The 27,319-nt window shown below is 55.8% G+C and overlaps 1 protein-coding gene across 4 annotated transcripts in view; it reads right to left on the reverse strand.

Annotated features, from left to right (window-relative positions):
- Positions 1-9,782: 9,782 nt before the first annotated feature.
- The window catches only part of ZFR2 (zinc finger RNA binding protein 2), a 43,773-nt gene continuing 26,236 nt past the window's right edge, over positions 9,783-27,319 (reverse strand). The window contains exons 7-19 of one of the 4 annotated variants that reach the window (XM_033400744.2): positions 27,107-27,317; positions 25,794-25,954; positions 24,886-25,005; positions 23,418-23,557; positions 23,197-23,332; positions 22,522-22,712; positions 19,541-19,712; positions 16,288-16,426; positions 14,721-14,818; positions 14,211-14,306; positions 12,664-12,775; positions 11,811-11,908; positions 9,783-11,072 (exon numbers count right to left, since the gene is read on the reverse strand). In XM_033400744.2, coding sequence (XP_033256635.2) covers positions 10,860-11,072; positions 11,811-11,908; positions 12,664-12,775; positions 14,211-14,306; positions 14,721-14,818; positions 16,288-16,426; positions 19,541-19,712; positions 22,522-22,712; positions 23,197-23,332; positions 23,418-23,557; positions 24,886-25,005; positions 25,794-25,954; positions 27,107-27,317 — 1,887 coding nt within the window. In that variant the 3' untranslated portion in view covers positions 9,783-10,859. Of the gene's footprint in view, positions 11,073-11,810; positions 12,776-13,230; positions 14,307-14,720; positions 14,819-16,287; positions 16,427-19,540; positions 19,713-22,521; positions 22,713-23,196; positions 23,333-23,417; positions 23,558-24,885; positions 25,006-25,793; positions 25,955-27,106; positions 27,318-27,319 lie in introns of those variants that run through there. The other 3 variants (XR_007476196.1, XR_007476195.1, XR_007476197.1) reach the window with 3 other exon arrangements.

Consider the following 27,319-nt stretch of genomic DNA (forward strand, 5'->3'; position numbering starts at 1 on the left):
GAGTGGCCAAAAAAAAAAAAAGAAAAGAAATGAACGGACTCTATGATGTGGAACTGGTGAGTCAGATTAGGTTGCCCTAAACCCAGCTAGGAAGAGGGAACTCCTGGGTGTCCCCTTCCACAAGCTGATAAATCCACCGTCCACCCACCGGGTCAGGTGGCGCTGGCAACAGAGGAGCCCTGATGGACCTACCCCATCCTCCTCCCAAAGACCTTTCTTTTGCTCGTCCAAATCTCACTGTTCATCACCTTTCTCATCTTTCTCCTGTTTTCACTGTTGCAGTTTGCCCAACCCTCCCTTCTCCAAACTCCTGGAGATTATTGGGGCCAATCCTCTCTCTTTGGAATTGGAGCAGCTGAGACAGAGAGGCGAGGCTGCTTGCCCTTGGTCACACAGCTGGCTGGGGCTGAGAGTCAGGCCCGCGGACTCCCCCACTGGGGTTCTAAACTTCTCAAGGGCGGGGCACATTTCTTATTCTCCTTTACTAATACAGAGGAAAATCGTAGTAGGCATGGACAAAGGGCATCATGTGACGGGCACTTTACGTAATGCATCAATTGGAATTAGGATTGGCTACATGGGGTGGAAGACCCCCAGTGCTAGAGGTTTGAATTAGATAGGAATTAATCCTCTCTGAGGGAGGCAATCCAGGGCTGTGACGGGGACCCAGGCTCCTGCGTCTTCTGGCTCTGCCCTTCTCAGCACTTGAATTTCCACCTCTTGATACAAGATGACTGCTCAAGCTCCATCTATCCCATCTGCATTCCAGCCAATAGGAAGCAGGAAGTTTCAGAGAACAATGGTGCACCTCTTCCCTTTAAGGACTTTTCCTGCAAGATGCACATGAGATCTTCCCTTCTTCCCATTGGGTAGAATTTAGCTACAAGGCCAAACCCAGGAGCAGGGGAAGCTGGGAAATATGGACTTTACACTAGGGGCCAAGGAAGAGGGGGAGGCAGGAGCATTGGCCTCCTCTTCTTCAAAGCTCCCAGGTTCACTCCCCCCTCAGGGCCTTTGCATTCCTGTTCCTCCTGCCTGGGACACTTCCCCAGACATACCCAACATTCCAGAAACCCCACAGAATATTTCAACCCGCTGACACTTCACACCCCCTTCCTTTGAAGCTCTGTAGAACTACCACGTTCAGACCGAACATATATTTTACTTTATCTTGTTTACTGGCTGCGTCTTCTCTAGAATGTCAGCTCCCTGAAGGCAGGGATTTTGGACGGTGTCATTCACTGCTGTGGCCTCAGTACCTGGCACACAGCACGTGCTCAGAACATACTTTTTAAGCAAGTGAATGTTGGGGAGAGAAGAGGTAATGAGCAGTGCCTGTCACTTGTGAGGTGAGCGCTCTCATTGGACCCATTTTGCAGATGAGAAAGCTGAGGCTCAGAGGGTGCCATGCTCCAGGACATGGGGAGTGGTGGGCTGGGCTTTAAGCTCAGGCCCGTCTGGCTCCAGGGCCCACATACCAGCTGCCCGGCAAGGTGTGGGGCACCCGGTCGACCTCCCAAAGAGAATGTGCCAGTAACAGCTTTCTGGATGTGGAGGGGCAGGTGAGGCAGGGCAGCTGCTGCCAGGTGTGGGGACAGCTGAGCTACGGGGCCCCAGTGGATCTTCAGCTGAAGCACGCCGGATCAGACTCGGCTGGATCAGACTGCCCCAGTTAACACACCTTTAAATTTAGCTTTCTCTCTCTGCCAGGGGACACAGGGGATTCAGTGCAGGAATACTCCCCTCTTTCGAGGAAAAATGCTTTGCAACCAGAGTGCGGTCTGCTGGGCCATTCTTGACTTGTCCAAGGAAGGGCCTCTTGGACGACCCGCTTTGGGTGCTAAGGGTGAGCTTCAGGCGGATCTGCCTTTGATGGGAGAGGGTGCCTGCTCTTCCCCCATGTCCCTTGGTCCCGTCTTCCTTGTACCAAAGGTGGAGCTGGGCACCTCACTTCCCAGGCACGCTCAAGGGTTCAATATATGTAACCTGGGTCTGTGTCACCTCCTGGCTTGGAACCTTCCCCTGGTGCCTGCTGTGCTCGTGAAACCCAGCTCCCCGCTGTGGCTTGGCAGGCCGCTGTCACCTCTCTGCTCCCAGCTCTCTCCGATTCCTCAAATGCTCCAGGCACCGTCCAGCCTCAGGGCCTTTGCACTTGCTGTTTTTGGCCTCCTAGTGTGTGCTCCTCTCAGCTCTTCGCAAGGCAGCCTCCTTCTTATCATTTCCAACTCCTCCAAGAGACGGTGCCTGACCACTCAGAGGGGCCACCCACCATTAAAGCCCGAATCACTGCCGGTTACCCTGTCTTACTCGCTCCTGTTGATTGCCTTTGACTCACCTTGCTCCCCTTGACAGAGTGTAGGCTCCGTGAGCGAGGGCAGGGACTGGCTCTGGCCTGGGCAAGCATTTATCTCTGGAGCCTGGCACGCGGTAGGCCCTCCCAGAACAAATGAACGCAGACTTGTGTGAGAGGGTAAAGTCAGAGGGACAGCGGGCGATCCACAAGGTACCGGAAGACTTGCCCCTGTGCCCCTGCTCCAGGATCCCACCTTGATCCTCCCCATCCTGTCCCCCACACCCTCATCCTCTAACGTAGGAGTCAGCAAACTCTCTGTCAAGGGCCACATGTCTTGACTACTCAGCTCTGCCGTTGTAGCTCGAAAGCCACCAGAGAGAACACAAGGGAAAGAGAAGAGGTATGGCTGCATTCCAATAAAACATTACTTGTGGATGCTGAAATTTCAACTTCATGTACTATTCACATGTCATGCAATATTGTGACTCTTTTTTCCCCGCCATTTAAAAATGTAAAGAACCGGGCTTCCCTGGTGGCGCAGTGGTTAAGAGTCTGCCTGCCAATGCAGAGGACACGGGTTTGAGCCCTGGTCCAGGAAGATCCGACATGCTGCGGAGCAACTAACCCCGTGCGCCACAACTACTACGCCTGTGCTCTAGAGCCCTCGAGCCACAACTACTGAGCCCGAGTGCCACAACTACTGAAGCCCACGGGCCTAGAGCCCATGCTCCGCGACGAGAGAAGCCACCGCAATGAGAAGCCTGCGCACCTCAACAAAGAGTAGCCCCCGCACCTCAACAAAGAGTAGCCCCCGCACCTCAACAAAGAGTAGCCCCCGCTCACCGCAGCTACAGAAAGCCCGCGTGCAGAAACGAAGACCCAACACAGCGAAAAATTAATTTTTAAAAATATTTTTTAAAAAATGTAAAGAACCATTTTTAGCTCACTGGATGCACAAAATCAGATGGTGTGCGCTAGATGGTGGGTAAGTGGGCTGTAGTTTGCTGACCTCTGGTCTCTCTCTGTCTTTATTTTCTTATAAGTAGGCACATTTTCTAATCTATTTGATCCTGTAAGTGCACTTCTCATCTATTAAATTAAATGTGTCGCTATTCATGGCACATAGTAAGCTCTCAAGTGTTCTCCAAATTACCTAAAGCTCCCCGACTCAGCGATGAGCCCCTCGAAGGTATGGATGTTTTCTTCTTGTCAAAATTAATAGTAGCAATACTTGTAGAGTGTTTGGCTGTGTGCTGAAGACTGTGCGAAGCTTAAAAAAAAACTGTTTTAAACAAAGCACTGTGTGTCTCACTCCCCAAGGGCTGCCACTGCTGTTTCTATTGGCTGTTTCTCTGGCATTTGCTTCCATCTTCCCAAATAATGGTTTACACATCTCTGGATTTACCAGTTGAACATTGTCCATTGATTTCCTACTCCTGAAAGTATAGATTTAGCTCTATTAGGCATATTGCTCTCCCAAAAGTTATATCACAACTTTTGTTTAAATGAATATTCAGTGCTTATGTTATTATATGAAAATATTGTTCACAGTGCAACAGTGTGCACTAAGGAACACTTCTATTTTCTAGGACTTGTTTTTTGATTTTCCTGGAGTTAGTGATTGCCTTTGTTTTTTTGTGTGTCTGTGACTCTCTCTCTCCCCAGGCCCCTCAGGTGGAACTAACTTCTCCACACAGGGGCAGTTTTTGCCCGGCTGTGATTCTGGCTCCTCTTCTTCAGCTCCTGGGATTCCTGGGATGTAGCTCCAGTTTCTTGGGGTAAGGTCTCCTGTTTCTTGGTTTGTGCCCTTATTTTGGGAAGGTATACTCCCTGGGCATTTCCAGAGAAAGTGTTTTCCTTCAGCTCTCCTGTGTGATTGGTGGTTTGGCTGAGGACAAGTGTTCTGAGTAGTGGATATATTCCCTTGCCTTAGGTCTTCCAGCTTCCAGTCTTGGGCATTTGAACAATCTGAACCGTTCTGCTTCCTCATTTTCTGCTTGTCACTCCCTTTCTCTCTGGAAGCTTGTAGAAACTGCTCCATCTTCTCTTTATTCTCCACATCTTGCATTTTCACAGTGTGGGTTTGGTATGGGTCTATTTTTCACCTGTGGTGCTGTACATTCAGTGGGCGCTATCATATCTTCCATTCCTGGCAAACTTTCTTGGATGATGTCACTGGTGATTTTTCCACTTTTAATTTCTCTGGCCTCTCTCTGTGGAACTCTTCTTTGTCATATGTTGGGCTTCCTGGATCGATCTAATTTTCTTGTCTACATTTTTTTTCTTTTTATCTTCTCATTCTGTTTTTTTTTTTCTTCCAACGCTTCTGTTGCCATTTGAATTTTGATCCTCAGGTTTTTCATTTCCAAGAGCTTCTTCTGGTTCTTTGAATGTTCTTTTTCAAAAGGCAAATTTAAACTTGTTTCCTGGCTAGTGAACTTTCTATTCGCTCTCTGAGGATAATATATATGCATAAGGTTTTTTTCTAGAATTGCTTTCTTCTGTTCTCATTCTCTCTTTCCTCCAAGTTACTTTTCCCCCCTCTCTTTGGGTTTTGGCCTCTTTGCTGGCTAACGTTTATGAGGGGAGGGCTACAGAGCTGACAGGAAGCCCCTCGCCATGGGAGTGGCTTCACTCTGGGGGTAATTGTGGGGGGACTGGCCACTGTTGGGGAGTCCCCAAACATCAGCAGCACCTACAGGGCTTTTCTCACACATGGAACATGCGTGACTTCCCTTTTAATCACTGGTTTTCACTCTCACCCGTGCCCTCCATCATGCCCGTGTCCCTGAGGCTATACCTTTCTGGGCAGCAAGTGTTTAAAAAAATGCATTTTATTACTGAGTTCTCCCCACAGCTCTACAAGTTTGCTGCTATGAGTTTTAATCCAATTTTATAAGAGGCTTAGGAGGTGAAGTGAGCACCTGACACCCCATGGCTAATATGATAAAGGGCCACGGAGTCACCCTCACTGCAGGCAGTGACAACTCTGGTTCATCTTTGGGTTCTCCCAAGAAAGTGGTGTTTGCTGATTGAAATTGAATAAATTTCAACATTCTCAATGGGAGACACAGGGAAGCCCTATGAGTGATGGCCCATGGCACATAATAGGTGTTCAATCAACATGTGTTGAATGAATGAGATAATGAAAGAACAGCATAATGAGGATACAAGATGTGGCAGAATGAAACCTAACTGTTAAACGTATGTGCAGGAAAGAATTTTGGAAAATAAGAGGGCACAGTCCTGACTTGGGGACCGTGAATGAGGCTCCTTTGTCTGCAGTGGGGGGGGAGGTGTGCAGGGGAACTCGCAAACCTCTGGTGGAAGGCGGTCTTCTACATGGAAGTTTCAAATGCCTTAAAATGTTCATGCCTTTCAATCTTGGGCATCTGTGGAAGGGAGAGAATCCCAAATGTTCAGGAACGTGTTTGCAGAGGTATAATTTACAATTTGAAAACAATCTAAATGTCCAACAGTAGGGGAACAGTTAAGCAAATTAGGGTATGTTCATTTGGTGGAATGTTATGCAGCTATTAAAAATTACATCTCTTCATAGTAGCCAAAAAGTGGAAATGACCCACATGTCCATCAACTGGTGAATGGATAAAATGTGGTCCACCCACACACTGGAATATTATCATCCATAAAAAAAGAGTGAAACACTGACATACACGGCAACATGGATGGACTTTGGGAGCATGATGCTCAGTGAGAGAAGCCAGACACAGAAGGACACACAGGGTGTGATTCCACTTGTGTAAAATATCCAGAACAGGCAAATCCACAGAGACAGAAAGTGGATTCATGATTGCCAGGGGCTGGGGAGGGGGATGGGGAGTGACTGCTAATGGGGATGGGGCTTCTTTGGGGGATGATGGAATGTTCTGGAATTAAATATTGGTGATGGTTACACAACGCTGTGAAAATACCAAAAACCACTTAGTCATACACTTTGAAATAGAGGGGTGAATTTTATATTATGTGTATATTAGCACCATAATAATAATGAAACAGATGTGTCTCCAAAGGTCTCCAGAAGAATTAAATTAGAAAAGTATATCTAAGCACCTCGAAAACACAGTTGAGAAATCAAAGTTGTTATAATGTCAACTGAAGAAAAGGAGGAATCAAAGTGGTATAAACAGCCCATCTGTAACCAAGAGTGCAGAAAATGAGAAAACTGGAAGGAAACACAGAGTATTAACAGTGGTTGACTTTGTTTCCCTTCTTCCACTCTTCTGAAACTTCCAAGATTTTTGTAATTGGAAAACCCAATACATTAAAAAAAATTTTATTGTGTTAAAATAGACATAAAATTCACCATTGTAACTATTTTTAAGTGCACAGTTCAGTGGCATTAAGTATCTTCACATTGTTGGGCAACCATCCCCACCATCATCTCCAGAACTTTTCCATCTGCCCAAACTGAAACTCTGTCCCCATGAAACACTGACTCCCCCTCCCCCTCCCCCAGCCCCTGCCCCCCACCATCTACTTCCTGTCTCTGTGGATTTGACTCCTCTAGGGACCTGCTATGAGTGGAATCGGACAGTATTTGTCCTTTTGTGTCTGGTTTCTCTCACTGAGCATCATGTCCTCAAGGTTCATCTACGTTATTTGTAGCAGGTGTCAGAATCTCTTTCTTTTTTGAGGCTGAGTAATATTCCACTGTATGGATGGACCACATTTGTTTATCATCTGTTAATGGATACTTGGCTTTTGGCTTTTTCCCACATTTTGGCTGCTGTGAATCATGCTGCGGTGAACATGGGTGTGCAAGTATCTGTTTCCCAGTACACTTATTTTTTAGAACTTTGGCAGATATAAACAGGGTGATACCCCCACACACACACCCCTTACCCCGGGCAGCCCTCTCCGTCTTAAGGAGAAACATGGGTCCTCCGGCTTGTCCACTCAGCAGAGCCTTAATCCGCTTACCTGAAACATCTTCTCATTCCGGAAGCCAAACTAACGGGTGACCAGGGAGAAGATGGAGCCAACATTTCCCCAAAGAAGCCTCGGACTGGCTGAGCCTTGGAGATGCTCCCTCTTCCACCGAGTGCAACTTATTTGGACCAGGAGACGCAGTGCGTTTTCGTGGCTCTCTGTGTTATTGTTGACTTTGCAGGTGGAGTTGGCAGATCTGCACTTTCATGTCTGTCTCTCCTGGACTGCCTGCCAGGTCTGGCTCCAGCCCTGCCCACACGGCCCCACGTCATCCCTCCTACACTCACCACCATCTCCTAGCAACCAGGCTGGCCCACCAGCATCCCGAAGCCTGAGGTCCTGCGTCGCTGTCTTGGGCTGCTTGTCCCCGCTCAGCGGTCCGAATTCTCAAGTGCCTGGTCCCATGTCACCCCGCCAGCTGCCAGCCTGCTCTGGGGTCCTCTGCCTGGTGGGGAGAGGGCTGGAGAGGAAAGATGAGAAGCAACCGCTCTTCAGGCCTGCAGCGAGCACCATAGCCCAGGTGTCCCATCCATCTGGACCGAGTACATCGCTCACCAGCTGTCTATTTTGTGGCTGCATTGCCTAAACTCGGTGTTCTGGAGTTGCTGAGGCGGGGGGCAGATTTAACTGTCAACTGGATTGGTTTTACACCACCTGGAGAAGATCACATCCATCTTCCCTAGGAGGCAGGGATGGGATGGTAAGCAGTGGGTCGTGAGATTTCCCGGAGCTGCTACTGCCGGGATGTGAGGAAGGTTCATGGTAGCGGGACAGGGGCTTTCCACAAAAGTGCAGCGGTGATGGCCACCCCTGAATGCCAACCCATTCTCCCTTCCCTTCATCCTCTTGCCACCGCCTTAGCCAAAGGCTGTCATCCTGATCGGTACACTAATCTCCTGGGATGACACCGAAACAAACGGTGTCTTCTTATCTGCTAGGAGGTGAATTCCTCCAACACAGACACCCATCCTTGAGGGTCAGAGCATGGTTTCAAGCATTAACATATTTACTAAACTTGGTCTATTCTAGACCTGGGGTGCCGTGGTAAGGCAGATATACTTGCTGCCCGCAGACAGTTCACAGCGTGGGAGCAAGGCAGATAACAAATGATTTTAATCAGTGGCGTGTGGCATAAAGGAAATGAATAGGGTTATGTGACAGGTTGAGGTGTTAAAGGAGGCCTCTCTGAGACCCAAAGGAGGAGAGGAGCAGCTGGCCATACAGGCCAGGGGAAGAGCTTAACAGGCAGTGGGAAAAGCATGTGCAAAGGCCCTGGGGCAGGAAGAAGTTTGGCTGGTTCACTGAGGACCAGCAGAGACTAGGAGGTCTGAAGTGGAGTTACTGAGGCAGAGGGTGGCAGTTGGGTTCTCTGGGGGGGCTTTGTTGGGGTTTGGGGTTTTGTCTTGAGTGTAATCCTGAGTTTTATCCTGAGGCCCCAGTTGCTGGAGGGTTGAAGCTGCAGAGTGCTAGAGGCTGTGAATGGAGAGCAACAGAAGTGGGACCAATAGGACTTCCAGATGGCTCAGCCCCGAGCACAAAGGAACCCAGAAGGACTCCTCAGTGGTGGTGGTGGTCAGCCTGGGCAGCTGGATGAATAGCAGAGCTGTCGACAGAGATGCAGAGGGAGAGGGTGTGTGCGGGTGAAGCCTCCCCCACATGAGGTGGAAAATGTCCCCCGTGCCCGGTGTGCAGCTGTAGCCGAGGGGCTGCTCTGCCTTCACTCGTGCTGTTGGGGTGCTGCTCCCTCAGGAAGGGGCCAGAGGCAGAGGAGAGCGGCCTGCCCTTCCGGGGAGGTCGGAGTGGTCAGGCACCAGCTGGCTGCTTCTTGTTTCCGGTAGATAATGTGTCTGGTAGAACCAGGCTAAGCTTTGCCTGCATGGGGGGCCGACACTCCCTTGGCCCAGCTCTGAGAAGGGGGTCCTGGCCATCTCCCTGCCCTGGTCTGTGCCCACGGGCATGTGCCACTTCCGCTACGGGCCACTGCAACCTCGCCCGCCTCCTCCCCTCTCTGCCCTCCAACCTGCCCTCTCCCTGTCTGGACCCCCGCCACCCCCTGAGGTTTGCAATGAGAATTTGGGGAAACTGCGGGGGAACTCTTGGTAGAGGGCCTGCAGGCGGAGAGCCACCCCTCCCAACTCAGCTTGGCTGCCCCCTCCTCCAGGAAGCCTTCCGGGTCCCCAACCCTCCCGCTGATGGTCCCGCTGTGTATCTCCTGGACCAGGCCAGGGTGGCTTCCTTGAGTGGCTGTGGGATGTGTGTGAGATGAGTGCTTCCTGGGCTGGATCCCCGGGATTGGGGGTGGGGTCTGCAGAGCCTGGCTCCTCTGCATTCCCAGGGGACCTCAGTGTGGACATGGCCTGAGAGGCCCACACCTGGGCAGCACCAGCCCCTTGGACCTCCTCCCCATCCACACTCCCAGCCTCAGAGCCTCGGGGAGAAGTTCTGGCTGGTCAGGGCCCCTGCCTGGGGCCCTGAGAGGCTGCAGGAGCCCAGCAGGGTCACTGCACCCCGAGGAAGGACTGCGCAGTCCACACCAAGAGACAGGCATATCTCGTTTATTCCCCACCCCCCAAACTTCCAGGTAGTTCTACGAAGACATTAGATGTGAAGCCACACACAGGCTGTCCCTTAAACGTAAAAATGAGCTTGAAACAATCAAGTGACCAGAAAAGATCGTGTCAGCCCAAAGATGGACTTATCTCCTTCAGTGCCACAGGGCAGCCGGACAAGAGAAGTTGTCGCAAAGAGGGAAGTTTGGACAGATCGGGGTGGGGGCTGGGCAAGGGTGCCTTCATGTCCACCAGTGCCAGGAGGCGCCTGATTCTGTGCCCCGCACCAGGCAGAGCCCCCAGACTCCACTTTCAAGGGGCGGGCCCTGGACCCACATTGGCTGCACCTACGCAAGGAGGACGGGAGAAAGACAAGGCAAACCCAGCCTCGAATGAGGCATACAGAGCTGTTCCTCGTAGTGCAGAAGGCCCGGAGTGGCACGGGGTGCAGTGCCATGGGGGTCACAGATGCTCCGGGGTCAGGGGCGTGCCCAGCCTGCATGCTCACCACCCTTCGGCTCTGTGGCCCTCCCATGGCGGGCTGGGGGACGAGCCCAGCTCAGGTCCTGCAGACCTCTGGCTGTGGGGCCGTCTCCAGGCTGGGGAGCTGGAGGGGGCAGTGTGTTTGGAGACTGGGCTTGGGGACTGAGGACCCCGGCCTGGGCACACTCTCAGGCTTGGCCACCACCCCAGATACTCCCAACCTACCTTCCGGGGACAGGCTTCCTGATGTGGGACCCCCAGGGGGCTTGCCCGTGAGATTTCAAATCCACGCACGGCTGGTGTGTCCTCACAAAGCCATTTAAAAACCCACACCCTTAGTAGGCCACAGGGTGAGTTTAAAGCTATCAAGAAATACCAGGGTTTAAAATTGTGCTGCACCTTCTCGCCCGGGTGAAGGTAGGCCTTGGGGCGCTGTGCCCCAAACCCCGCAGCTGAAATTGCCAGATGAAGAGATTTTGCTAATGATTTAAGCACAAGTGTCTTTAAAGAAATCTATGGAACATTACTGCAAAGGAAAACAGGACTGCCCAGCGTCAGGGGTGAAGCAGCCATTCGGTGGGGCATCAGGTCCCGTTGGGGAGGTGAGGCTGCTCACACGGGCCCCTCTCTGCCCCGCCGGGCCGCTTCCTCTGGCCGGCGCCCTCCTCGGCCTCGGCCTCGCTTGCCTCCCGTGGCCTCTTCCGGAAGCGCGCCCCAGGCCTGGTTTTGGGGGGCGGCAGAGGGTTGATGCCCAGGATCTTGTGGATCTGCCGGAACGCCAACATGCGCAGGGCGTGCTGGGGGCAAACGACCCGTCAGGACACTGCTGCCCGCGGCCTCCTGGCCCGCCTCTCATGGCCCCGTGAGGACTCGGGGGCTTGCTGGGCATCCTCGACACCCTTCTAGCAACTGCAGAGCTCACGTCACCCTTGGGCGTGAAGAACTGTACTGGGAGTTGCTTGCGCCAGCTGGTGGCGAGTACTGTGCCAGGAAGCCCCTCGGAATTTCAGCTCTTTCTCTCCTCGCTACAGGGACCTTAGATCCTGCCTCTCCAGGTTCAGCTCTGATCAAGAGCAATTTGACTCTTTCCACTGAAGGCCATTTATAAATGTCAGGCCCAGTGCGATTTCTGTACTGCTGGGAGACTTGCTTATAAGTAAAAATTTGCAAACAAAAGGGAAGCCACAGACAGGGTCTCTGCTTTGGGGCCTGAAGCTGTTTAGGCCCAGCAGGAGGCCTTGGCTGGGTATTTGCAGACCACAGGGCAGGGTTGGGGAGGACAGTACCGGCCAAGGAGGCCCCAGGTCTGCGCCTCATCACGGGAGTAGCTTTGTTTCTGGGCCAGGCTGGCCCTGCCCCCGGAAGCAGTCCTGTCACCCACAAGCCACCTGTCTCTGTAAAGGAGGGGGTGGGAAGGGGAGTCCCAGACCATTTCCTGGGATGCAGCACAGATGCGAATGGGGGCTGGGACCTGGGCTGTCCACAGCCAGGTCGAGCTGGCCTGAGTCGGGGAGCCCTGTGGGCTGGCCTCCTACCTGGGCACTGGCCGTGATGTCCTCCCGCTCCTGGAGGGTCATGGACCCGAGGGCGTCCATCTGGTCTCTCTCGCAAGGATCCTGGAGCCCCGGCCCATCTTTGAGAGGGGAGGTGGGAGTGGCAGAGAAGGAGAGTGCACCCTTACGAAGGCGCCACTGCGGCTCTGCAGTGCTGGGGGGTCTGCACCTGGCCGCCTCGCGCCCACGGGCCACACCAGGCCTCTCCCCTGCCAGTGCCCCCTCCAGCCCCACACGCGTTCAGCAGACCTCCTCACCGCCTGCGTGTGTGTGTGTGTGTGTGCACACGTGGGCGAGCATGTAGTTACAGAAAAGGCTCACACCACGGGCCAGTGTATCATCCTCTTCTTCCACTTAAAATGCTATCGTCCCATGTCACTGAAATGACTGGAAAACACCGTTTTGCATCTAACATGTCACGCGGGCCACATGCGTGCTCTCCTCCTTCTGCTACCGTGAAGGACATTGTGGTGAACATCTTTGTACAAAGCCCATCATGGAATTCCTGTTGTTTCCTTCAGAAATGTCCCCCGGGCTGTCCCTGGCTCCCCAGAGAGGGTGGGTGTGCCATCAGAGGAGCGTGAGAGAAGGCACGGACCCCTCCCCTCCAGCCTCCACCCCACCTCTCCTTCCGGCTGGTCCACACCTCCGCGCGGCTCCCTTGAGTGGTGACATGTGTGTGCACGTCTGTGTCTGCTGTCCTGCCTGTGCTGGACGTGGTTCTTGAGTGTTCCTAAGAGGCTTCTCTGTGCTCCCCCGTCCCCCCGCCCCCGCCATGGCCCTTGGTCTCTGCCACGTGCTCCAGGGTCTGGGCTCCCGGACGACAGGGACTGACCTGTCAGGAGCATCCCCGAGGCCACGCACTCCAGAACCCGTCTCACGGCGTTCCCGGGGCTCAGGGGCCCCTTCGTGCTGCTCAGAGCCTTCTCCACCAGCAGCTCCATGGCCTGGGCCGGGTGGAGACACAGAAGGAGACCCGGGCCTTTGAGGACGGCGCGGCTGTGCGGCCTCGGCCAGGTCTCCAGGGGACCGGGGATGTGAGGCCCCCCTCCCAGCTCTTCCCCTCACACCCTCCCACCCCTGAACTTCTACAAGGAGGGGGTCCACCGGGGCCTTGCCACCCTGGTGTGGCCTTGGGCGGGTTTCTCTCAGTTCTCTAGGGAACTCTCTCGCCTAGTTTTGACATCAGCAAAATCCCATAGATGGTAACATTGCAAACCAGTGTCAAGAAGGTTAAAAGAAACTCATTCTCCATGACCCGAGGTTCAGACAGTGAGGGCCATGAGGGTCACAAGGACTTGGGGACTCGCGCAGGCTTGTCCCCACCTCCAAGGAGCCACCTGCCCGGGTCCCAGGGCAGGGCCAGAGCTGTGACCGTCATGGGGGTTGCATCTATACTTACAGGGAAATGGGCTCCGGGGAATGCGGGGCCCTCCCAGCGTCTGAGTGAACCCCTCTTGTCACTCAGCACAGAGCCACCCACTGTGCCATCCACGAGGGGTGGTGCTGAGAGTGGACATCTCCCTGGTCCATGGGCAGGAAGCCGAGGTCCGGGTGGGCACCAGAGCCCTCATGAGCAAGGCCAAGGGTAGCTTGGGCTCAGGTGGGAAGGGTCCAAGAACCTGTCTTTGGGTGTGGGAGCTGATGAACTGGCAGCAGAAGGCTGCACATGAGATGCACGCGTACCTCCAAGTTCAGGGTACTCGGCCTCCTTCCCAAGGATAATGTTGAAGGTGAAAGGCTTAAAAACCTACACATCTGCGCTCGCTGGGGGATCAGTGGGTGTGTGACGGGAGAGGGACACTCAGAGACAGGCCTGCCGAGGGGCGCACAGATGAGATGAGATCCTGAAAGACGGGGCAGGGGTGCCCACGGAGGGCAGGAGCTGGGGGTCTCACAACACGGCAGCTTGGGGATTTGGGGGACAGGGGGCCTTCACATCCTCTCCCCGCAGAAGGCCTCGGGGCCTGCTGACCGGGGGTGTCAGGGCTGCAGGGGACCACCCCTTCAGAGGAGGTGGGTCTGCACCAGGCTGCCTGCCCTCACGGGGGCCTCTGCACTGACACCTGCAGGTCTAGGCAAACACCCCACCTCTTGCTGGGGCGCCCTTGTATTTGCATGCTTCCTGATTCTGCCCGCAAGGTTGTGGGTTCCAGATAATGCAGTCAAATGAGACTGTGTCTGTAGCAAGCCTCACCCTGGGGCCAAGGGACCCCGATATGCCCCACCGCGATCCACCTCTCCTGGCGCTCAGACGGACACCAGCCCTTTGTTGGAAAGCTGAGTGCTGAACCAGGAAATGAGACTCGGCCTCCCAGGGCTGTGGCCTATCAGGGGTTGGGGGCTTCCTAAAGCAGGGCCAGCCCCCTGGCACTGCCTTACCCAGTCCGGCAGGGCCCCCCAGGTGGGCACGCGCTGGCAGAGGTCCCGAAGGACCCTGATGACGATCACACAGGGCTGCAGGCCGCTGGCTCTCGCCTTCGGGGAAAGAAGCACATGGTTAGCTCCAAGGAGCTGTAAGCACGTGGCCAAGGGGGGGATGTGCACAGGGCCGAGGGAACAGGGGCTGATCCAGGGGCAGCGAGCCCAGCCGGGGGTGGAGGCAGTGAGGGACTCCGGGAGGCATGGGCCGCCGGCCTCACAGCTGGCGACCGGAAGCAGACTCCATTCCCAAACGGCCCACGGCTGAGCCCTAGTGCCGGCCGTTGCGGCCCCCCACCCCCAGAGTGGTGGTCCCTCCTTTCAGGTTCCCGACCCAATCAGCCAGGATGCGACCTCCATCAGGTTAGCGCTGGGTGTGGACACGTGGGTCGAGCAGCCGGCCAAGGAACCGCCCCACCCACGTCTGTCCCTCATTTGTACTGGGAGCCCGCTCTGGGCCCGACCCCTGACCTGGAACCACTTGGCATGGCGGAGGGCAGCCAGCGACTGGAGGCACTTCTCTGAGCTCAGGACATCTCCTGGGTCAGGCGGAGGCGCCGCTGTTCCTTCTAGAAGAGAAGGGCACATGGGCCAGGCGCCCCTCTCCCTGCTCCCGCTGCCCGGGCCACTTGGCCGGGCCCTCAGGTCCCTAGGCCTCTTTGCATTTATCCAGAAGACACATGATTCCGCTCGCTGGCCCCTTCTCCGGGATGCTGCAAGGACCACGGACATCCTCTCCACGAAGATCCCATCTCCTCTGGGTTCTGCGTTCTCAGGAGGAGAGAGCTCCACGCTTGTCACCCGGTGCCATCAGCACTGACTCCCTTGGTTAGCAAAGCATGGTTCAGATGGAAAACTATGAATGAAGCTGGATTTCCAGAAACTTCCGCATGCATAATTAAGAGGGAGACAGCGGGTCAGGTTTGAGCACACGCCATCACGGGTGACCAGGGCCCCGTGTCTGGGGGAAATTCTGGCCTGTTTTTGATTCCTTCTTCTTGCTTCAGGAAAATTCTTCTCCCCTTATTCTGCGAGGTCCTGGTGTTTTAGGTCACAGGAGGGAGCAGAGGTTTCTCTTTCACCCATAAACCCCCCAACCCCCAGGCCTGGGTCTGCTCCTCTGGGGCTGAGAGCAAGCAACAGAGGAAGCTGAAAGCTCCCCTCCCAGCAGCAACCAGCAGGGTGGGGACATCGCAGCTCTTGGGGGCCCGGGGCTCCCTCGGAGGGGTTTCCGGTTCTCTAGCCCCCTCCAGTCCACCTCTTTCCGTGGCCTTGGACCTTGAACCCTTTCCGACATTCCCAATCCCCGCCTCGGAGCAAGCCGGAGCAGGGCCTCCACCTGGAACTGAAGGGCATCACTTTTTCTTCCCACTGTATTTATTTTCAGATGACACTCTCTTTATGACAACTGGTAATGGCTTTCCACTTACGGTTCAAAGGCTCTCCTCTTTAAAAATTTAAGAGTCAAAAAGGAATTGATTCAGAGGAAAGCATCAGTGGTTCGTGGCCCTCAGATCTGACAACAATCATGAAGGGGGTCCAAGAAAGACTGGAGTTTGGGAAACAGTCTCCAGGGCTGTTCCAGGAGGTTCCACGGCTGGATGAGACTCGGGTGCATCCCCATCGGCTTGGCCTGCACCCTCCCTGTTGGCTGCCCTCTGGCCTCACCCCCCACCCCCTCCCACTGCCTCAGGCAACGCACATATGTCTCAGGTCCCCTGGCCCCTGTCTTGCTGGGGGATGGGGCACAGCTGGTCTCCTCTGGGCGGGGCAGCCAGGAGGGATGGGAGGAAGTGCTCCCTGCGCACATGCCCCACAGCTGAGTACTGAGCCACTTGACACTCTGCCCCAGCTCTCTACCTCCCTTCCTCTGCAGACCCAAGGCCCAGCTCTTATCTCACCAGGGCATCCGGGCTGACGGAAGTGCCAGAAACTGGCTGTGGCAACCCCCCCACCTCCTGCCCAGAGCAGAGGCGGATGCTGCCCTAGGCCACCGGGTGTGTGGAGAGGAGGGCTGGACGGAAGGGCCCTGACGCACCTCGGTCTGCAGAGGGGTCCTCCCGCATCAGAGGCGAGGTGATGGACACAGTGACCTGTATCCTGGGCTCCTCGCAGGAAGAGATGACGATGTTTGCTTCAGGGTCGGAGGAGACCTCGTACTTGTCCTCTGTCACCATCTACGAGGTGCAAATACAACACGAGGCCTCATTACTCCAGCTGAGAGGCAGGACGCGGTTGGGTACCAGGCCCCATGCCAGGTGTTCTGGAACCTCCTAGGGACACAGACACAGCCCCAGCCTCCAGAAGTGCACACGTAGAAATGCATACAGACAGCAGACCCAGCATCAAGGTGCCTTCATATGTAAAAACACCCAAAGCTCAATAACAACAAGATCAGCAACCCAACAGCAAAATCGGCAAGTGGGGACTTCCCTGGTGGTCCAGTGGTAAAGAATCTGCCTTCCAGTGCAGGGGACTCGGGTTCAATCTCTGGTCGGGGAGCTAAGATCTCACATGCCGCGTGCCACAACTACTGAGCTTGCGCCCCTCAACTGGAGAGCCCACGTGCCCTGGAGCCTGCCTGCCACAACTAGTGAAGAGAAAACCCACATGCCACAACTAGAGAGAAGCCCGCGTGCCGCAACAAAGATCCCGCATGCCTCAGTGAAGATCCCGTGTGCCGCAACTAAGACCCGACACAGCCACAAAAAATAAATAATAAATCTTAAAAAAAAAAAACTGGCAAGTGATAGATAGTTTGCAGAGAGAGAAACCAAAGTGACCCTTTCTACATAATGACAAAAAAACCCCTCCCATGGCAAGGGAGAATCACGTTAAAACTAGAATGGGGTACCATGGTCAGCTGTAGGAAGGACAAAACTCAAGAGTCTGAGGAGGCGCTGGGCTGGCAAATCCATGCGTCTCTAAACTGCTGGTGGAGGCTGACCTGGCCACACTCAGCAGAAGCCTCCAGGCTCATGCCTCAGGCCCCGCGACTCTGCCCTGGGACGTGCTCCCACGTGTGTGGAGCAGTGTGTGTACAAGGTTCTTCATCTGCTGCAGCCTCACTGGTAACACAGAACACTGGACACAACCTAAATGTCCAACTACATGGAAGGACCCAGCTAGTTATGGACAAGTGGCAACAGAATACTCTTTGGCCACAAAAAAGAATGAAGCTCCCTAAGTAAGAACATGGAATGTGACCCAAGAGATGCTATTGAGTGAAAAATGCAAAATCCTTCAGTTGGTCCAGCAGGCTACTGTTTGGGTAATGAGGGCAGAACGATGGTTTCTCAGGACACTGGACAGGGGCTGCCTCCAGGCAAGATCTGAGGCCCCTCGGTCCCGGTACCCACCCCATGGTTGCCCAGGGTTCAGTCCTGCCCCAGCACACGCATCCTTAGGACCCAGCCTGCGCTGGCTGCATCACTGGGGGATACCCTGAGGGTCAGCCCCGCTGCAAGCAGAGCCTCCAGACAAGCCCCGCCCTCTCGGCGGATCTCTCTCCCCTCCATTTACACCCTCTCCGGCTTGTCACTCTCAGGGGCTCAGGAAGAAGGGACCCCTTGCGCACAGTCATCAGAACTCTGACTGCCGTCCCCGATTACCAGCCTCCCGGGGAGACTGCACAACGAAGGCTGGTTTGGTGCAGTGACCCGGTGCCTGCATAGAAAAGCTTTACTGTGTCCCTCATCTTGCTTTGCGGTCCCCCGAGACACTCAGCCAGGTAATGGCTAGGAGGGTCTGTCTACACAGCTGGCAGTGGGGGGCACTGCCAGCTCTCCCGTGGCCTTAGCCATCTTCCCCATGGCCTCATCCATCTTCATGGGGCTTAGGGCTTTGTCTTAGCCACTGGGCTGCAAGGTTCCGGACAACAGGGCTTGCATCTGAGCCATCTTTGCAACCCCTACGGTATTGAGCAGAAAACTGTCATGTTGTGGGTGTTCAGGAAACGAGTGATTAAATTGGTGAAGTCGGAGCATGTCACTCCCCTGCTTAAAACCCTCTAGTCTCCCCATTTCCCTGAGGAGGCAATCTTACCTCCCCACATGGCCTTCAGGCCCAGCTTGATCTAGGCCTTTGTCCATTCGGGCACGCATCTCCCTGGGCCTCCTGCCTCTTGGCCTCTGCAGGTGCAGGTCCTTCTATGTGGAACACTGCCCACCCCCACATCTTTCAACGCCTCTCCTCATCTCTCAGCTCTCACCTCACCTGCTCCATCTTCTGTCAGGACACACACCTCCCACGGTCCTGTCTGAAGTGGCCCCCACTCTCCCCAGGTGCTCGCCACTTGACATCAGGTTTTAATTTCTCTACAGAAGATAAACTGGAAGTTAGCTTGCTCTATGTTTGTTTATTGCATTTCCTGACCAGACTGGGAGTCCCAGAGGCGAGCTTGGGTCTGCCCGGCCCCCAGTGCTCACTACATGAGTCGGAGGAACGATGCTGAATTCTCTCGGGAAGGGCAGCAGACACATCAGGAAGAAGAAACCGCCCTGGGAACTGAGTATTTTAATGGAAGATGATCAATTTAAATCATGACATGATTTCACTCTTCTCCCAGTTACCATCTCGCTTGAGAAAAGCTTTATGACAGGGACTTCCCTGGTGGCGCAGTGGTTAAGAATCTGCCTGCCAGTTCAGGGGACACGGGTTCAAGCCCCGGTCCGGGAAGATCCCACATGCCGCGGAGCAACTAAGCCTGTGTGCCACAACTACTGAGCCTGCGCTCTAGAGCCCGTGAGCCACAACTACTGAGCCCGCGAGCCACAACTACTGAAGCCCACGCGCCTAGAGCCTGTGCTCCGCAATAAGAGAAGCCACCGCAATGAGAAACCCACACACCACAACAAAGGGTAGCCCCCGCTCTCCGCAACTGGAGAAAGCCGCGCACAGCAACGAAGGCCCAACTCAGCCAAAAATAAATAAATAGATTTATTTGAAAAAAAAAAAAAAAGGCTCTATGACAACAACAGGAACTGCTCTGGAGGAGCAAGTCCGGCCGACCCCCAGCCCTGTGCCTCTCTAGTCTCATGAGCCTGAGTGCCTGTCCTGTGGATTTCGTCCTGTTTGTGCTCCGTCCCGGCTGGCTGGGCTCTGCTGTGGATGTGACGGAAGTAACCGTCCTCAGTGACCGGACGTTTAGAGCGTTTCCAGGCTCTACCCTCAACCCCTCTGTAAAGGAACCCTCAAGTTCCACCACTCTCTCCTTGCGCCAGTTTCTAAAAACAAACCGGTTTGTGTCCAAGCCGCGTAGAAGCCACGCGATGCATGGCCGGGCGCCTCACCGGGAGCTGGAGGGGCAGCTGCTCCGTGACTCTGCGCAGCAGCGCGCGGCTGGGCTTCTGGGAGCAGAGCAGGATCAGCTGCACGGCCCTGTCTCCCCGCAGGAGGAGGCCCTTCGCCAGCAGGCCGACCCGCATCACGCCTTTCAGGATCCGAGCAGAGGGGCCTGGGCGGCTGCCGAGACAAACCCGCAAACGCGTGGGCAGAGGGTGAGGAGGAAGGGTCCCTGCTCCTGCACGTGGGGCCGCTTCCTCATCTGTAAAACGGGAGTACGGCCCTCCCCAGGGGCACCTGATCAAAGAGCCACGAGGAGACAGATCTGGGAGAAGTGCTTGGAACCGCCGCTAGGAAGTTGTGTTGCTCAGCAGGGCTGGCGGCCGTCACCGTTTCCTAATAAACTGCATTCTGGAAGAGGCCACCCGTGGCCACCCCCAGCGGCGCCCTGGTCCTCAGCCAGCAGGGCCCCCTCGTCGGTCCTTTTGGCTTCGTGCTGCTGAGCCGCCTCTGCGGCCGCTTCGCCCCCAGCTGGACTCCCCCAAGGCCGCCGGCCAGACGCTCCCTGCCTCTCCCCGAGTCGTGTCCCCACCTGCACTGCACCGGCCTGGTCACTTTCTGCAGGTGACTGCCACCACCGCGTCCGCCCAGCAGCCACCCTCCCAGTGCTGCCCCTCTGCAGGCTGGGGACACCGAGCTTCCTCCTGGGGTCCGAGGTCCCCAGCCTGACCCTTGGGCCGCCTCGTCACCGCCCTCTCCTTCCACTCCCTCCCCAGGAGGCTCATCCCACCTGGACCACTGCCTGGGGTGCCCTCACGTGGTGGCCCTCCCCACGGCTGTCACAACACAAATGTCCGCCCCTTGGCTCTCGAAGCTGCCACCTGATCCTGCCACTCCCTGATCCCCACTTTGCTGTTTTCTTTGTGACACTTCTCAGGATACGAGATAACCTAATTCTGTAATGCATTTGTGTATTTCCCTGTGGTCTGTCTTGGGACTGCAAGTGCTGGAGCCTGGGATGGTCCGAGGGGACCTGGCCACACCTGGGACTCTATGGGACCAGGACCAGATCCTTCAGGGGAAGACAAAGCAGAGAGGTGGGGAACCTGCAGATAAAGAGACTGACAGGTTGTCAATCAATTTGGACCCTGATTCAACACCAACTGCAAAACAAAAAAAAAACCCTAAACAAAAAACTGGAAATTTCAGCACTGACTGGATATTTGATGGGGTTGAAGAATTATTGTTCTTTTTTTTCAAGTATGATAATGGTGTTCTGGTTTTGTTAAATGAAAAAGAGTCTTGTTTAGAGACACGTACTCCACCCTCAGGCTGATGCCTGATATCGTCTTTAACCGCAGCGGTCTGTCCAGGAGCAGGGTGGGTAGAGAGCAAGTGAGTCTTCCCTGGTTTAGGGATGGTCACTTGGGCCTCATCACCTTTTGTGTGTGTTAGAGAATTTCCATAATAAAATAGGAAAAAAAAACCCAAACACTAACACACTCTTTGCGATAGTTAAGTAAATAATGGAACATCCACAACTTCCCTGGCGGTCCAGTGGTTAAGACTTTGCACTTCCACTGCAGGGAGCACCAGTTCAATCTCTGGTCAGGGAACTAAGATCCCACATGCCACAGGGCTACGGAACCCACGCACCACAACTAGAGAGTCCTCGCGCCGCAACTAATGAGCCTGCACACCACGACTACAGAGAAGCCCGCGCACGGCAACGAAGAGCCCACACGCCGCAACGAAAGATCCCACATACTGCAACCAAGACCCCGCATGCCGCAACTAAGACCCAACGCAGCCATAAATAAATAAACAAATAAATAAAATATTTTCAAACAAACAAACAACAACAACAACAAACCCAAAACACGAGTACAGGGAGAAAACGGGAGCAAAACTGCAAAGCACTAAGTGACGGGCCTTTTCCTTTAGAATACATCGGGGTGGAGGTTAAGGGAGGGCCCCCCTTTCTGCCCGAGGGGCCGTGCCTGCTTCCCCTTCCAGGCGGTGAGGAAGGCCCCGTCCCGGGAGGCAGCTGCGTTCACGCTGAGGGGTGAGTGCATTTCGTTATGACACCTGGTGACCCACGAGTGGCTCGCATGTTCTTGTCGGGGAGCAAACACTGTGGCAGGAAGAAGCTACTGGTTCGAATCAGCCAGACACAAAAGGACAGAAGCTGCATGATTCCACTGGCGTGAAACGTCCAGAACAGGCCAAGCCGTGGAGACAGGGAGTGGAAAGGTGGGTGCCAGGGGCAGGGGCAGCAGGTGGCCTGGGGAATTTCACGGGACGGATTTCTGTTTTGGATCATGAAAAAGTTCTGGAAATGGACAGCGGTGATGGTTGCACAACCTTGTGAATGTACTTAGTGCTGCCGTAGTGTACACGTAAAAATGGTCACAACGGCAAATTTTGTGTTATGAGTATTTTACCACCAAAAAAACCCACAAAAAACCTTAAAAAAGTAAATGATGGCATTCCCTGGCGGTCCAGTGGTTAGGACTCCGTGCTCTCACTGCTGAGGACCCGGGTTCAATCCCTGGTCGGGGAACTAAGATCCCACAAGCTGTGTGGTGCGGCCAGAAAAGAAAAGTAAATGGATACAAGGCATCGGGACTTTCCACCTTGCAACACTCCCGGCAGCTGGAAAGATGATTCATGCGGACGCTCGGCGGCACCTCCTGCTCCAGGAGAATCACACTTATGTCCGCATTATGGGTGAGGAAACAGAGGGGCTAATCCCCTGCGAACTACATTTCTATGCACGCCTTCGACAGGAAAAGTAACTTCTGGTGTTAGAACAACGGCTCTCTCCAGTTGGGACTACAATTCCCTATGAGCCTCAGGGCTCCGGCTCTGAGCCTCTCTTGGGGAGTTTTCTGGAAAGCCCTGGGTGTCCAAGGACTCGAAGCCACCTGGCAGTGGAGCCGCCTCTGTCACCCCGGGCCCCCCTGAACAGGAGGGCGATGCCCATTACCTGCACTCCCCGCCCTCTGGCTCTGGGCGTGCGGAATCCTCCTCGGCCATTGTGTCGGACACCAGCTTGAGGGCGCGCTCTGAGTGGGAGACGGCCTTCTGGATGGCCAGGAGCTCCTCCTCTGTGGGGTAGATGGCGGTGTGCTTGCACATGACGTGCCGGTCGTCGCTGGACTCCGGCCGCCTCATGGGCTTCGGGGAAAGGCACACGTGTCACGTCATGGGCGGGTTGAGAGGCCCCGGTGGCCAGGGGGATGCGGGGGGCCCGGAGTCAGGCTGGCTTTGATAGGCAAGCGGTGGCCGGAGAGCCAGGCAGAGGAATGAGAGAGTCCACAGGGGAGGTGGACCAGTGAGGACCCCAGGGCCCCGATGGCTGTGGGGAACTTGGGCCGACTGGGGGGTCCAGTGGGCTCCCTGGACAACACTGTCGAATTTCCGAGCCAGAGGCCCCGAGGCAGCTGGTGACCCCCTCCGTCAGCGGGGTGCAATCCACAGTTCCCATCCGACCCGGCCCGCCCCCTCAGATGGACAGACACCCAAAGGCTCCCGAGGGATGTGACCACTGGGGGGCCTCAGGAAGCTTTAAGGGATCGCTGTGGCTGGAGGTAAGGCCCTCAGCCCCCTCCAGTCCCCAGGCCCTGAGGCATTCGGATATCAAGATGAGACCACCACCCACCAGAGGCTTGGCTGTGGACAACCCCGGCCTGCTCCTGAGGGGAGGTGCATGCTGGTCGGGCAGTGAGCGTCCCGAGCGCGCCTCCTGCGCCTGTGGCTCCTCTTCCAGCCACCTCTTGCACAAGCCGTAGCGCCTGCTGGGGTGGCAGGGACAAGGAGCCGTGAGCAGCGGCGGGACCCTGGGCCGGTCACGCGGGAGAGCGTGGGGAGCCCCAGAAGCACCTCATCTCGTCATGCTGGCGCCGCAGCTCCCCCAGACGCTGCTTGCTCAGCTGCCGCTGTTTCCTCAGTCTCTCCTCCAGCAGCTTCCGAACTCTCGTGCTGGGCTTGTCCGCAATCGGAAGATCGGGGTTCACTTTTTTCTGGGAAAATGGGGGACCTTCGTTCAGATGAGAATGCTGGGGGTGCCACCTCCTGCCAGGTTTATTTTTTATTTTTTTATTGTTTGGCCATGCCCCACGGCATGCGGGATCTTAGTTCCCCAACCAGGGATCAAACCCGCACCCCCTGCAGTGGAAGCACAGTCTTACCCACTGGACCGCCAGGGAAGTCCCTCCTGCCACGTTTAGACAACAGTGAGTTTCAATCCCCAAAGTGTCAACACTCCTCGTCCCCAAAGGCCATGGCAGGAAAGGGAACCACAGCAGGGAACAAAACTACGACCGACTTGCAGAGCGGCAGACGTGACGTCTGCCACTGCGCAAGCCAACTGTCCACACATCTGACAGAGGAGCCGAGGGAGAAGGCACCGCAACACAGAGGAGCACCCGCGGTCAGTGGTCATGCATGCCGACGGACGACTGAACGGAAATGCTCGTCCCGATCAGAGTAACCCAGGGAAACTCCGTTTGTGTGGGATCCAGATCTATATATTCTAAATAGCATTGCCAATTCGCTCACTGGGCTTTGTCCTTAGTACTTAATTCTATCACTCAAAGAATGTAGTGTTGTCTAAGGATTGGTCACTGGTGGAAACAACACAAGTGTGCTTCAGCGGGTAAAACACACACAACGTGTCCTTCCACACACGGGAGCATCTCTCAGCCAGGAAAAGGGGTGAAGCACTGACACTCGCTACACCGTGGACGGACCCTGAGGACACGATGCTCAGTGAGAGAAGCCAGACACAGGACACCCAGTGTGTGATTCCACTGATGGGAAACGTCCAGAACAGGCAGATCCATAGACACAGAGAGTGGGTTCCTGGTTGACAGGGCCTGGGGTAGGGGCTGGGGGTGGCTGCCAATGGGAACGGGGCTCCTGACGGACTGTTCTGGAACTAGATGGAGCTGCTGGTTGCACACTCTGTGAATGTAGTAAAAGCCACTTTACATGGGCGAGCTGTGTGGTGTGTGAATGATATCTCAACCAGTCTGCTGAAAAGAGAGGAAATATCCAGAAGCCATTGTTTGTCACGAGGAGAGTCACAGTGTGTGCTGTGCACAAGTGTACACGGGGCCCGATAGTCAAGTGTGTCTAAACACACGTGTGCATGCGTGCCCCGGCAAACCTGTGACAAGAAGGCATCGTGAAAGCAGCCAAGGGTCCCTCTGGCTGAGCCTGGGGTGATGAGGGCCCAGGGGCTCCGACTCATGGGGGCAAAACATGTGTTTTGAGACGTGAGCCAAGATGTCAAGAGCACAGACACTCACCCCCAGCCAGGCCCACCAGACGCCCCCTGCAGGCACACCTTATACTGCAGCCGGTGCCGCCGCCCCCTCACGTGCATGTCCCGGGCATTGGGGTCATTGAAGCTGCACTCGCACAGCTTGCAGTGGAATCGGATCACTCTGCCCTCCTCGTTGCACACCTGAGACACAAGGCACGGCTGAGCGCTGCCCACGGCCCCCACGCGTCGGGTCTGGGCTCCAGCAGGGCACCTCCTTCCCCCAGGGCCATCCAGGCCGGGTGCTGGTTTCCTGCCTGCCCAGCGGTTTACGCTTTCAAAGGAGTGGCTCTTCACCAGCGCGCCCTCCCAGGCCCGGCTCCCCTCTGCCACCACCGTCCTGTCCTCCCTTCCCCTGTCCCCCCATCCCGGGGCTGCCACCAGACTGGCAGGAAGCCTGCCTGGTGTGGCTATTTTGCAGGGGACAAAACAGAAGGTGCTGAGTTGGGTGAACAAAAGCACGAACACGAGCATGGAAGAAATGCCCACATGCACGGCCCAGGAGGCACCCGGGAGGCTGGGACTGTGGGCTCGTAGGGAGGGGCTCAGAACCTGAGCTCCACAAAGCCCCGGGCGTGCAGGTGGTGCTGTGTGGGGTGCACACTGGCTCCTGTGCCCGAGGATCACGTGCCCGTGGGTTTCCAGGACACAGATCCCTCCTGCCACCTTCCTTGCCGCAGGAAGAGGGGCTGCCCGGTGGCAGGAAACACCTCTGCCTGTCTCGGGCCTTCCTTCTAAGATCTGAAGCCCAGCACCCGGGCCTTCCAGTGAGATCCAAGGGATGCTGGCTCACTGAGGTCTTCCCGGGGCGGGTGTGCAAGTCTCAGGGGGAGAACTGGGACGAGGCCTCGAGGCCCGGCTCTGCAAGGTCCTTCTCCACAGGAGCCCATGGTGGAGCAGGGTGAGCCGATGGCCGGACGCCCAGCACTTACCTCCTCCACGTAGCCTGGGCCCACCGGCTGTGCGTCACAGCACGTTCCAGAAGCTTCCACAGAGCCTCCTTGGGCAGGCGGTTCTCCGGGCCGCTCTGATCTGGGGTGTGCCGGTTTCCCCTGGGGGGATCTGCTGTCTGCCGCGGGCAGCCCAGGAGGCCCTGGAAGGAAGAACCGCATGACTTATAATCTGCTCCAGCCAGCAACCAGGGTCGGCTTCTGGTCCGCCAGCATGAAGGGTACAACTCGATGCCACCGGGTCTCCCACTGCCCCCCTCCCCCTTCCGTGACATCAGCCAATGGGATCCAGAGTCCCACGAGACCCCTTCCCACCAGCCTGGGTCACGACTGGGAGAGCGAGGCCCTCACGGCGTTTGGTGCCAAGGTGGACAGGTCCACAGGGAGGCGCAAGTCGTAGGCCCCTCTCTGAGGACAACCGCCACTGCTGCACAAGTCTGCAGCCCTTAGTTAACCAACAGTGGAACATCAAGCAGACGAGGGTTTACTGAGCCTCAGAAGGGAGACATTTCTTTGTCACCAAAACCGCTTTACATTTTGATCTTCAACATCACGTGATGGTTCAAATCTCAGGCCTGCTGAGGCTCAAAATAAAATAGGCCCCGCCTCCCACACAAAGCGTGGTGGTGGAGAGCAGAGACTGGGTTGGAATCCCACCTCCACCGCTCACTGGGTGGTCCAGAGCCAAGTGCTTTTCCTCCCCTCCCCTCGGTTCTTCCATCTGTAAAGTGGGACTAATGACAAACCTAGAGCCGTGGAGGGTGAATCAGGCACGTGGAGTGAGTGCCTGACATGTAAGCCTATTTACCCTTGAAATGCATGTCCCTCGGCAGCCGTGACTGCCCAGGGGTCATAGCAGGTGCGGGTGACACACGCTCGAGGGAAGGCAGGGTTGGAGGTGGGGCTGCGAGGAACCTGCCTGGATTTCCCGGGGCCCACCTCACTTATCAGAGTGCCCGGTGTGAAGGGGGCTGCTTCCAGCACGTGGAAGGCGGCAGCCCAGGGGATTCTCCAGGCCTAGGGCTGGCTTCGTGAGTGTGGCCAGCAGGCGGCTCAGTCCCAAGCTCCACGGGAAGAAATGGAAGCTGCACTGGTTCTGCCCACGCTTCCCCAGGGTGGGCCAAAGGCGGCAGAAGGCACCCCACCGGCGGGGATCTGGGAGAGAACCACCCCCTTCATAGGTCCTGCCTCCCCAGAAGTGATGGCTGCACGCACACCGTTGACCGGACCATCCCGTCTCTGAGGCTCGAGCTTGTTGAGGCAGGGCAGGGGCTGTGAAGCGCAGAGACACGTACCCACATGCGAGGCCTTCGAGGCGGCCGGTCTCCTGGCTGGCGCTGGCCTGCTTGGGGCACACATGCTGGGGCTGGCAGGGGCCGCAGGGGGGCTCTCTGCGGTGAGGGGGGTGGAGGCCGGCTGGCTGGTGCTGGTGGCCTGGGCCGAATTCGCTGGCGCCGGGTCCATGCTGGGAATGGGCTTCCCCAATTTGGTGTGCAGCTTGAAGACCT

Source organism: Orcinus orca, chromosome 3 (genome assembly GCF_937001465.1).
Source record: "Orcinus orca chromosome 3, mOrcOrc1.1, whole genome shotgun sequence".
NCBI lineage: Eukaryota > Metazoa > Chordata > Mammalia > Artiodactyla > Delphinidae > Orcinus > Orcinus orca.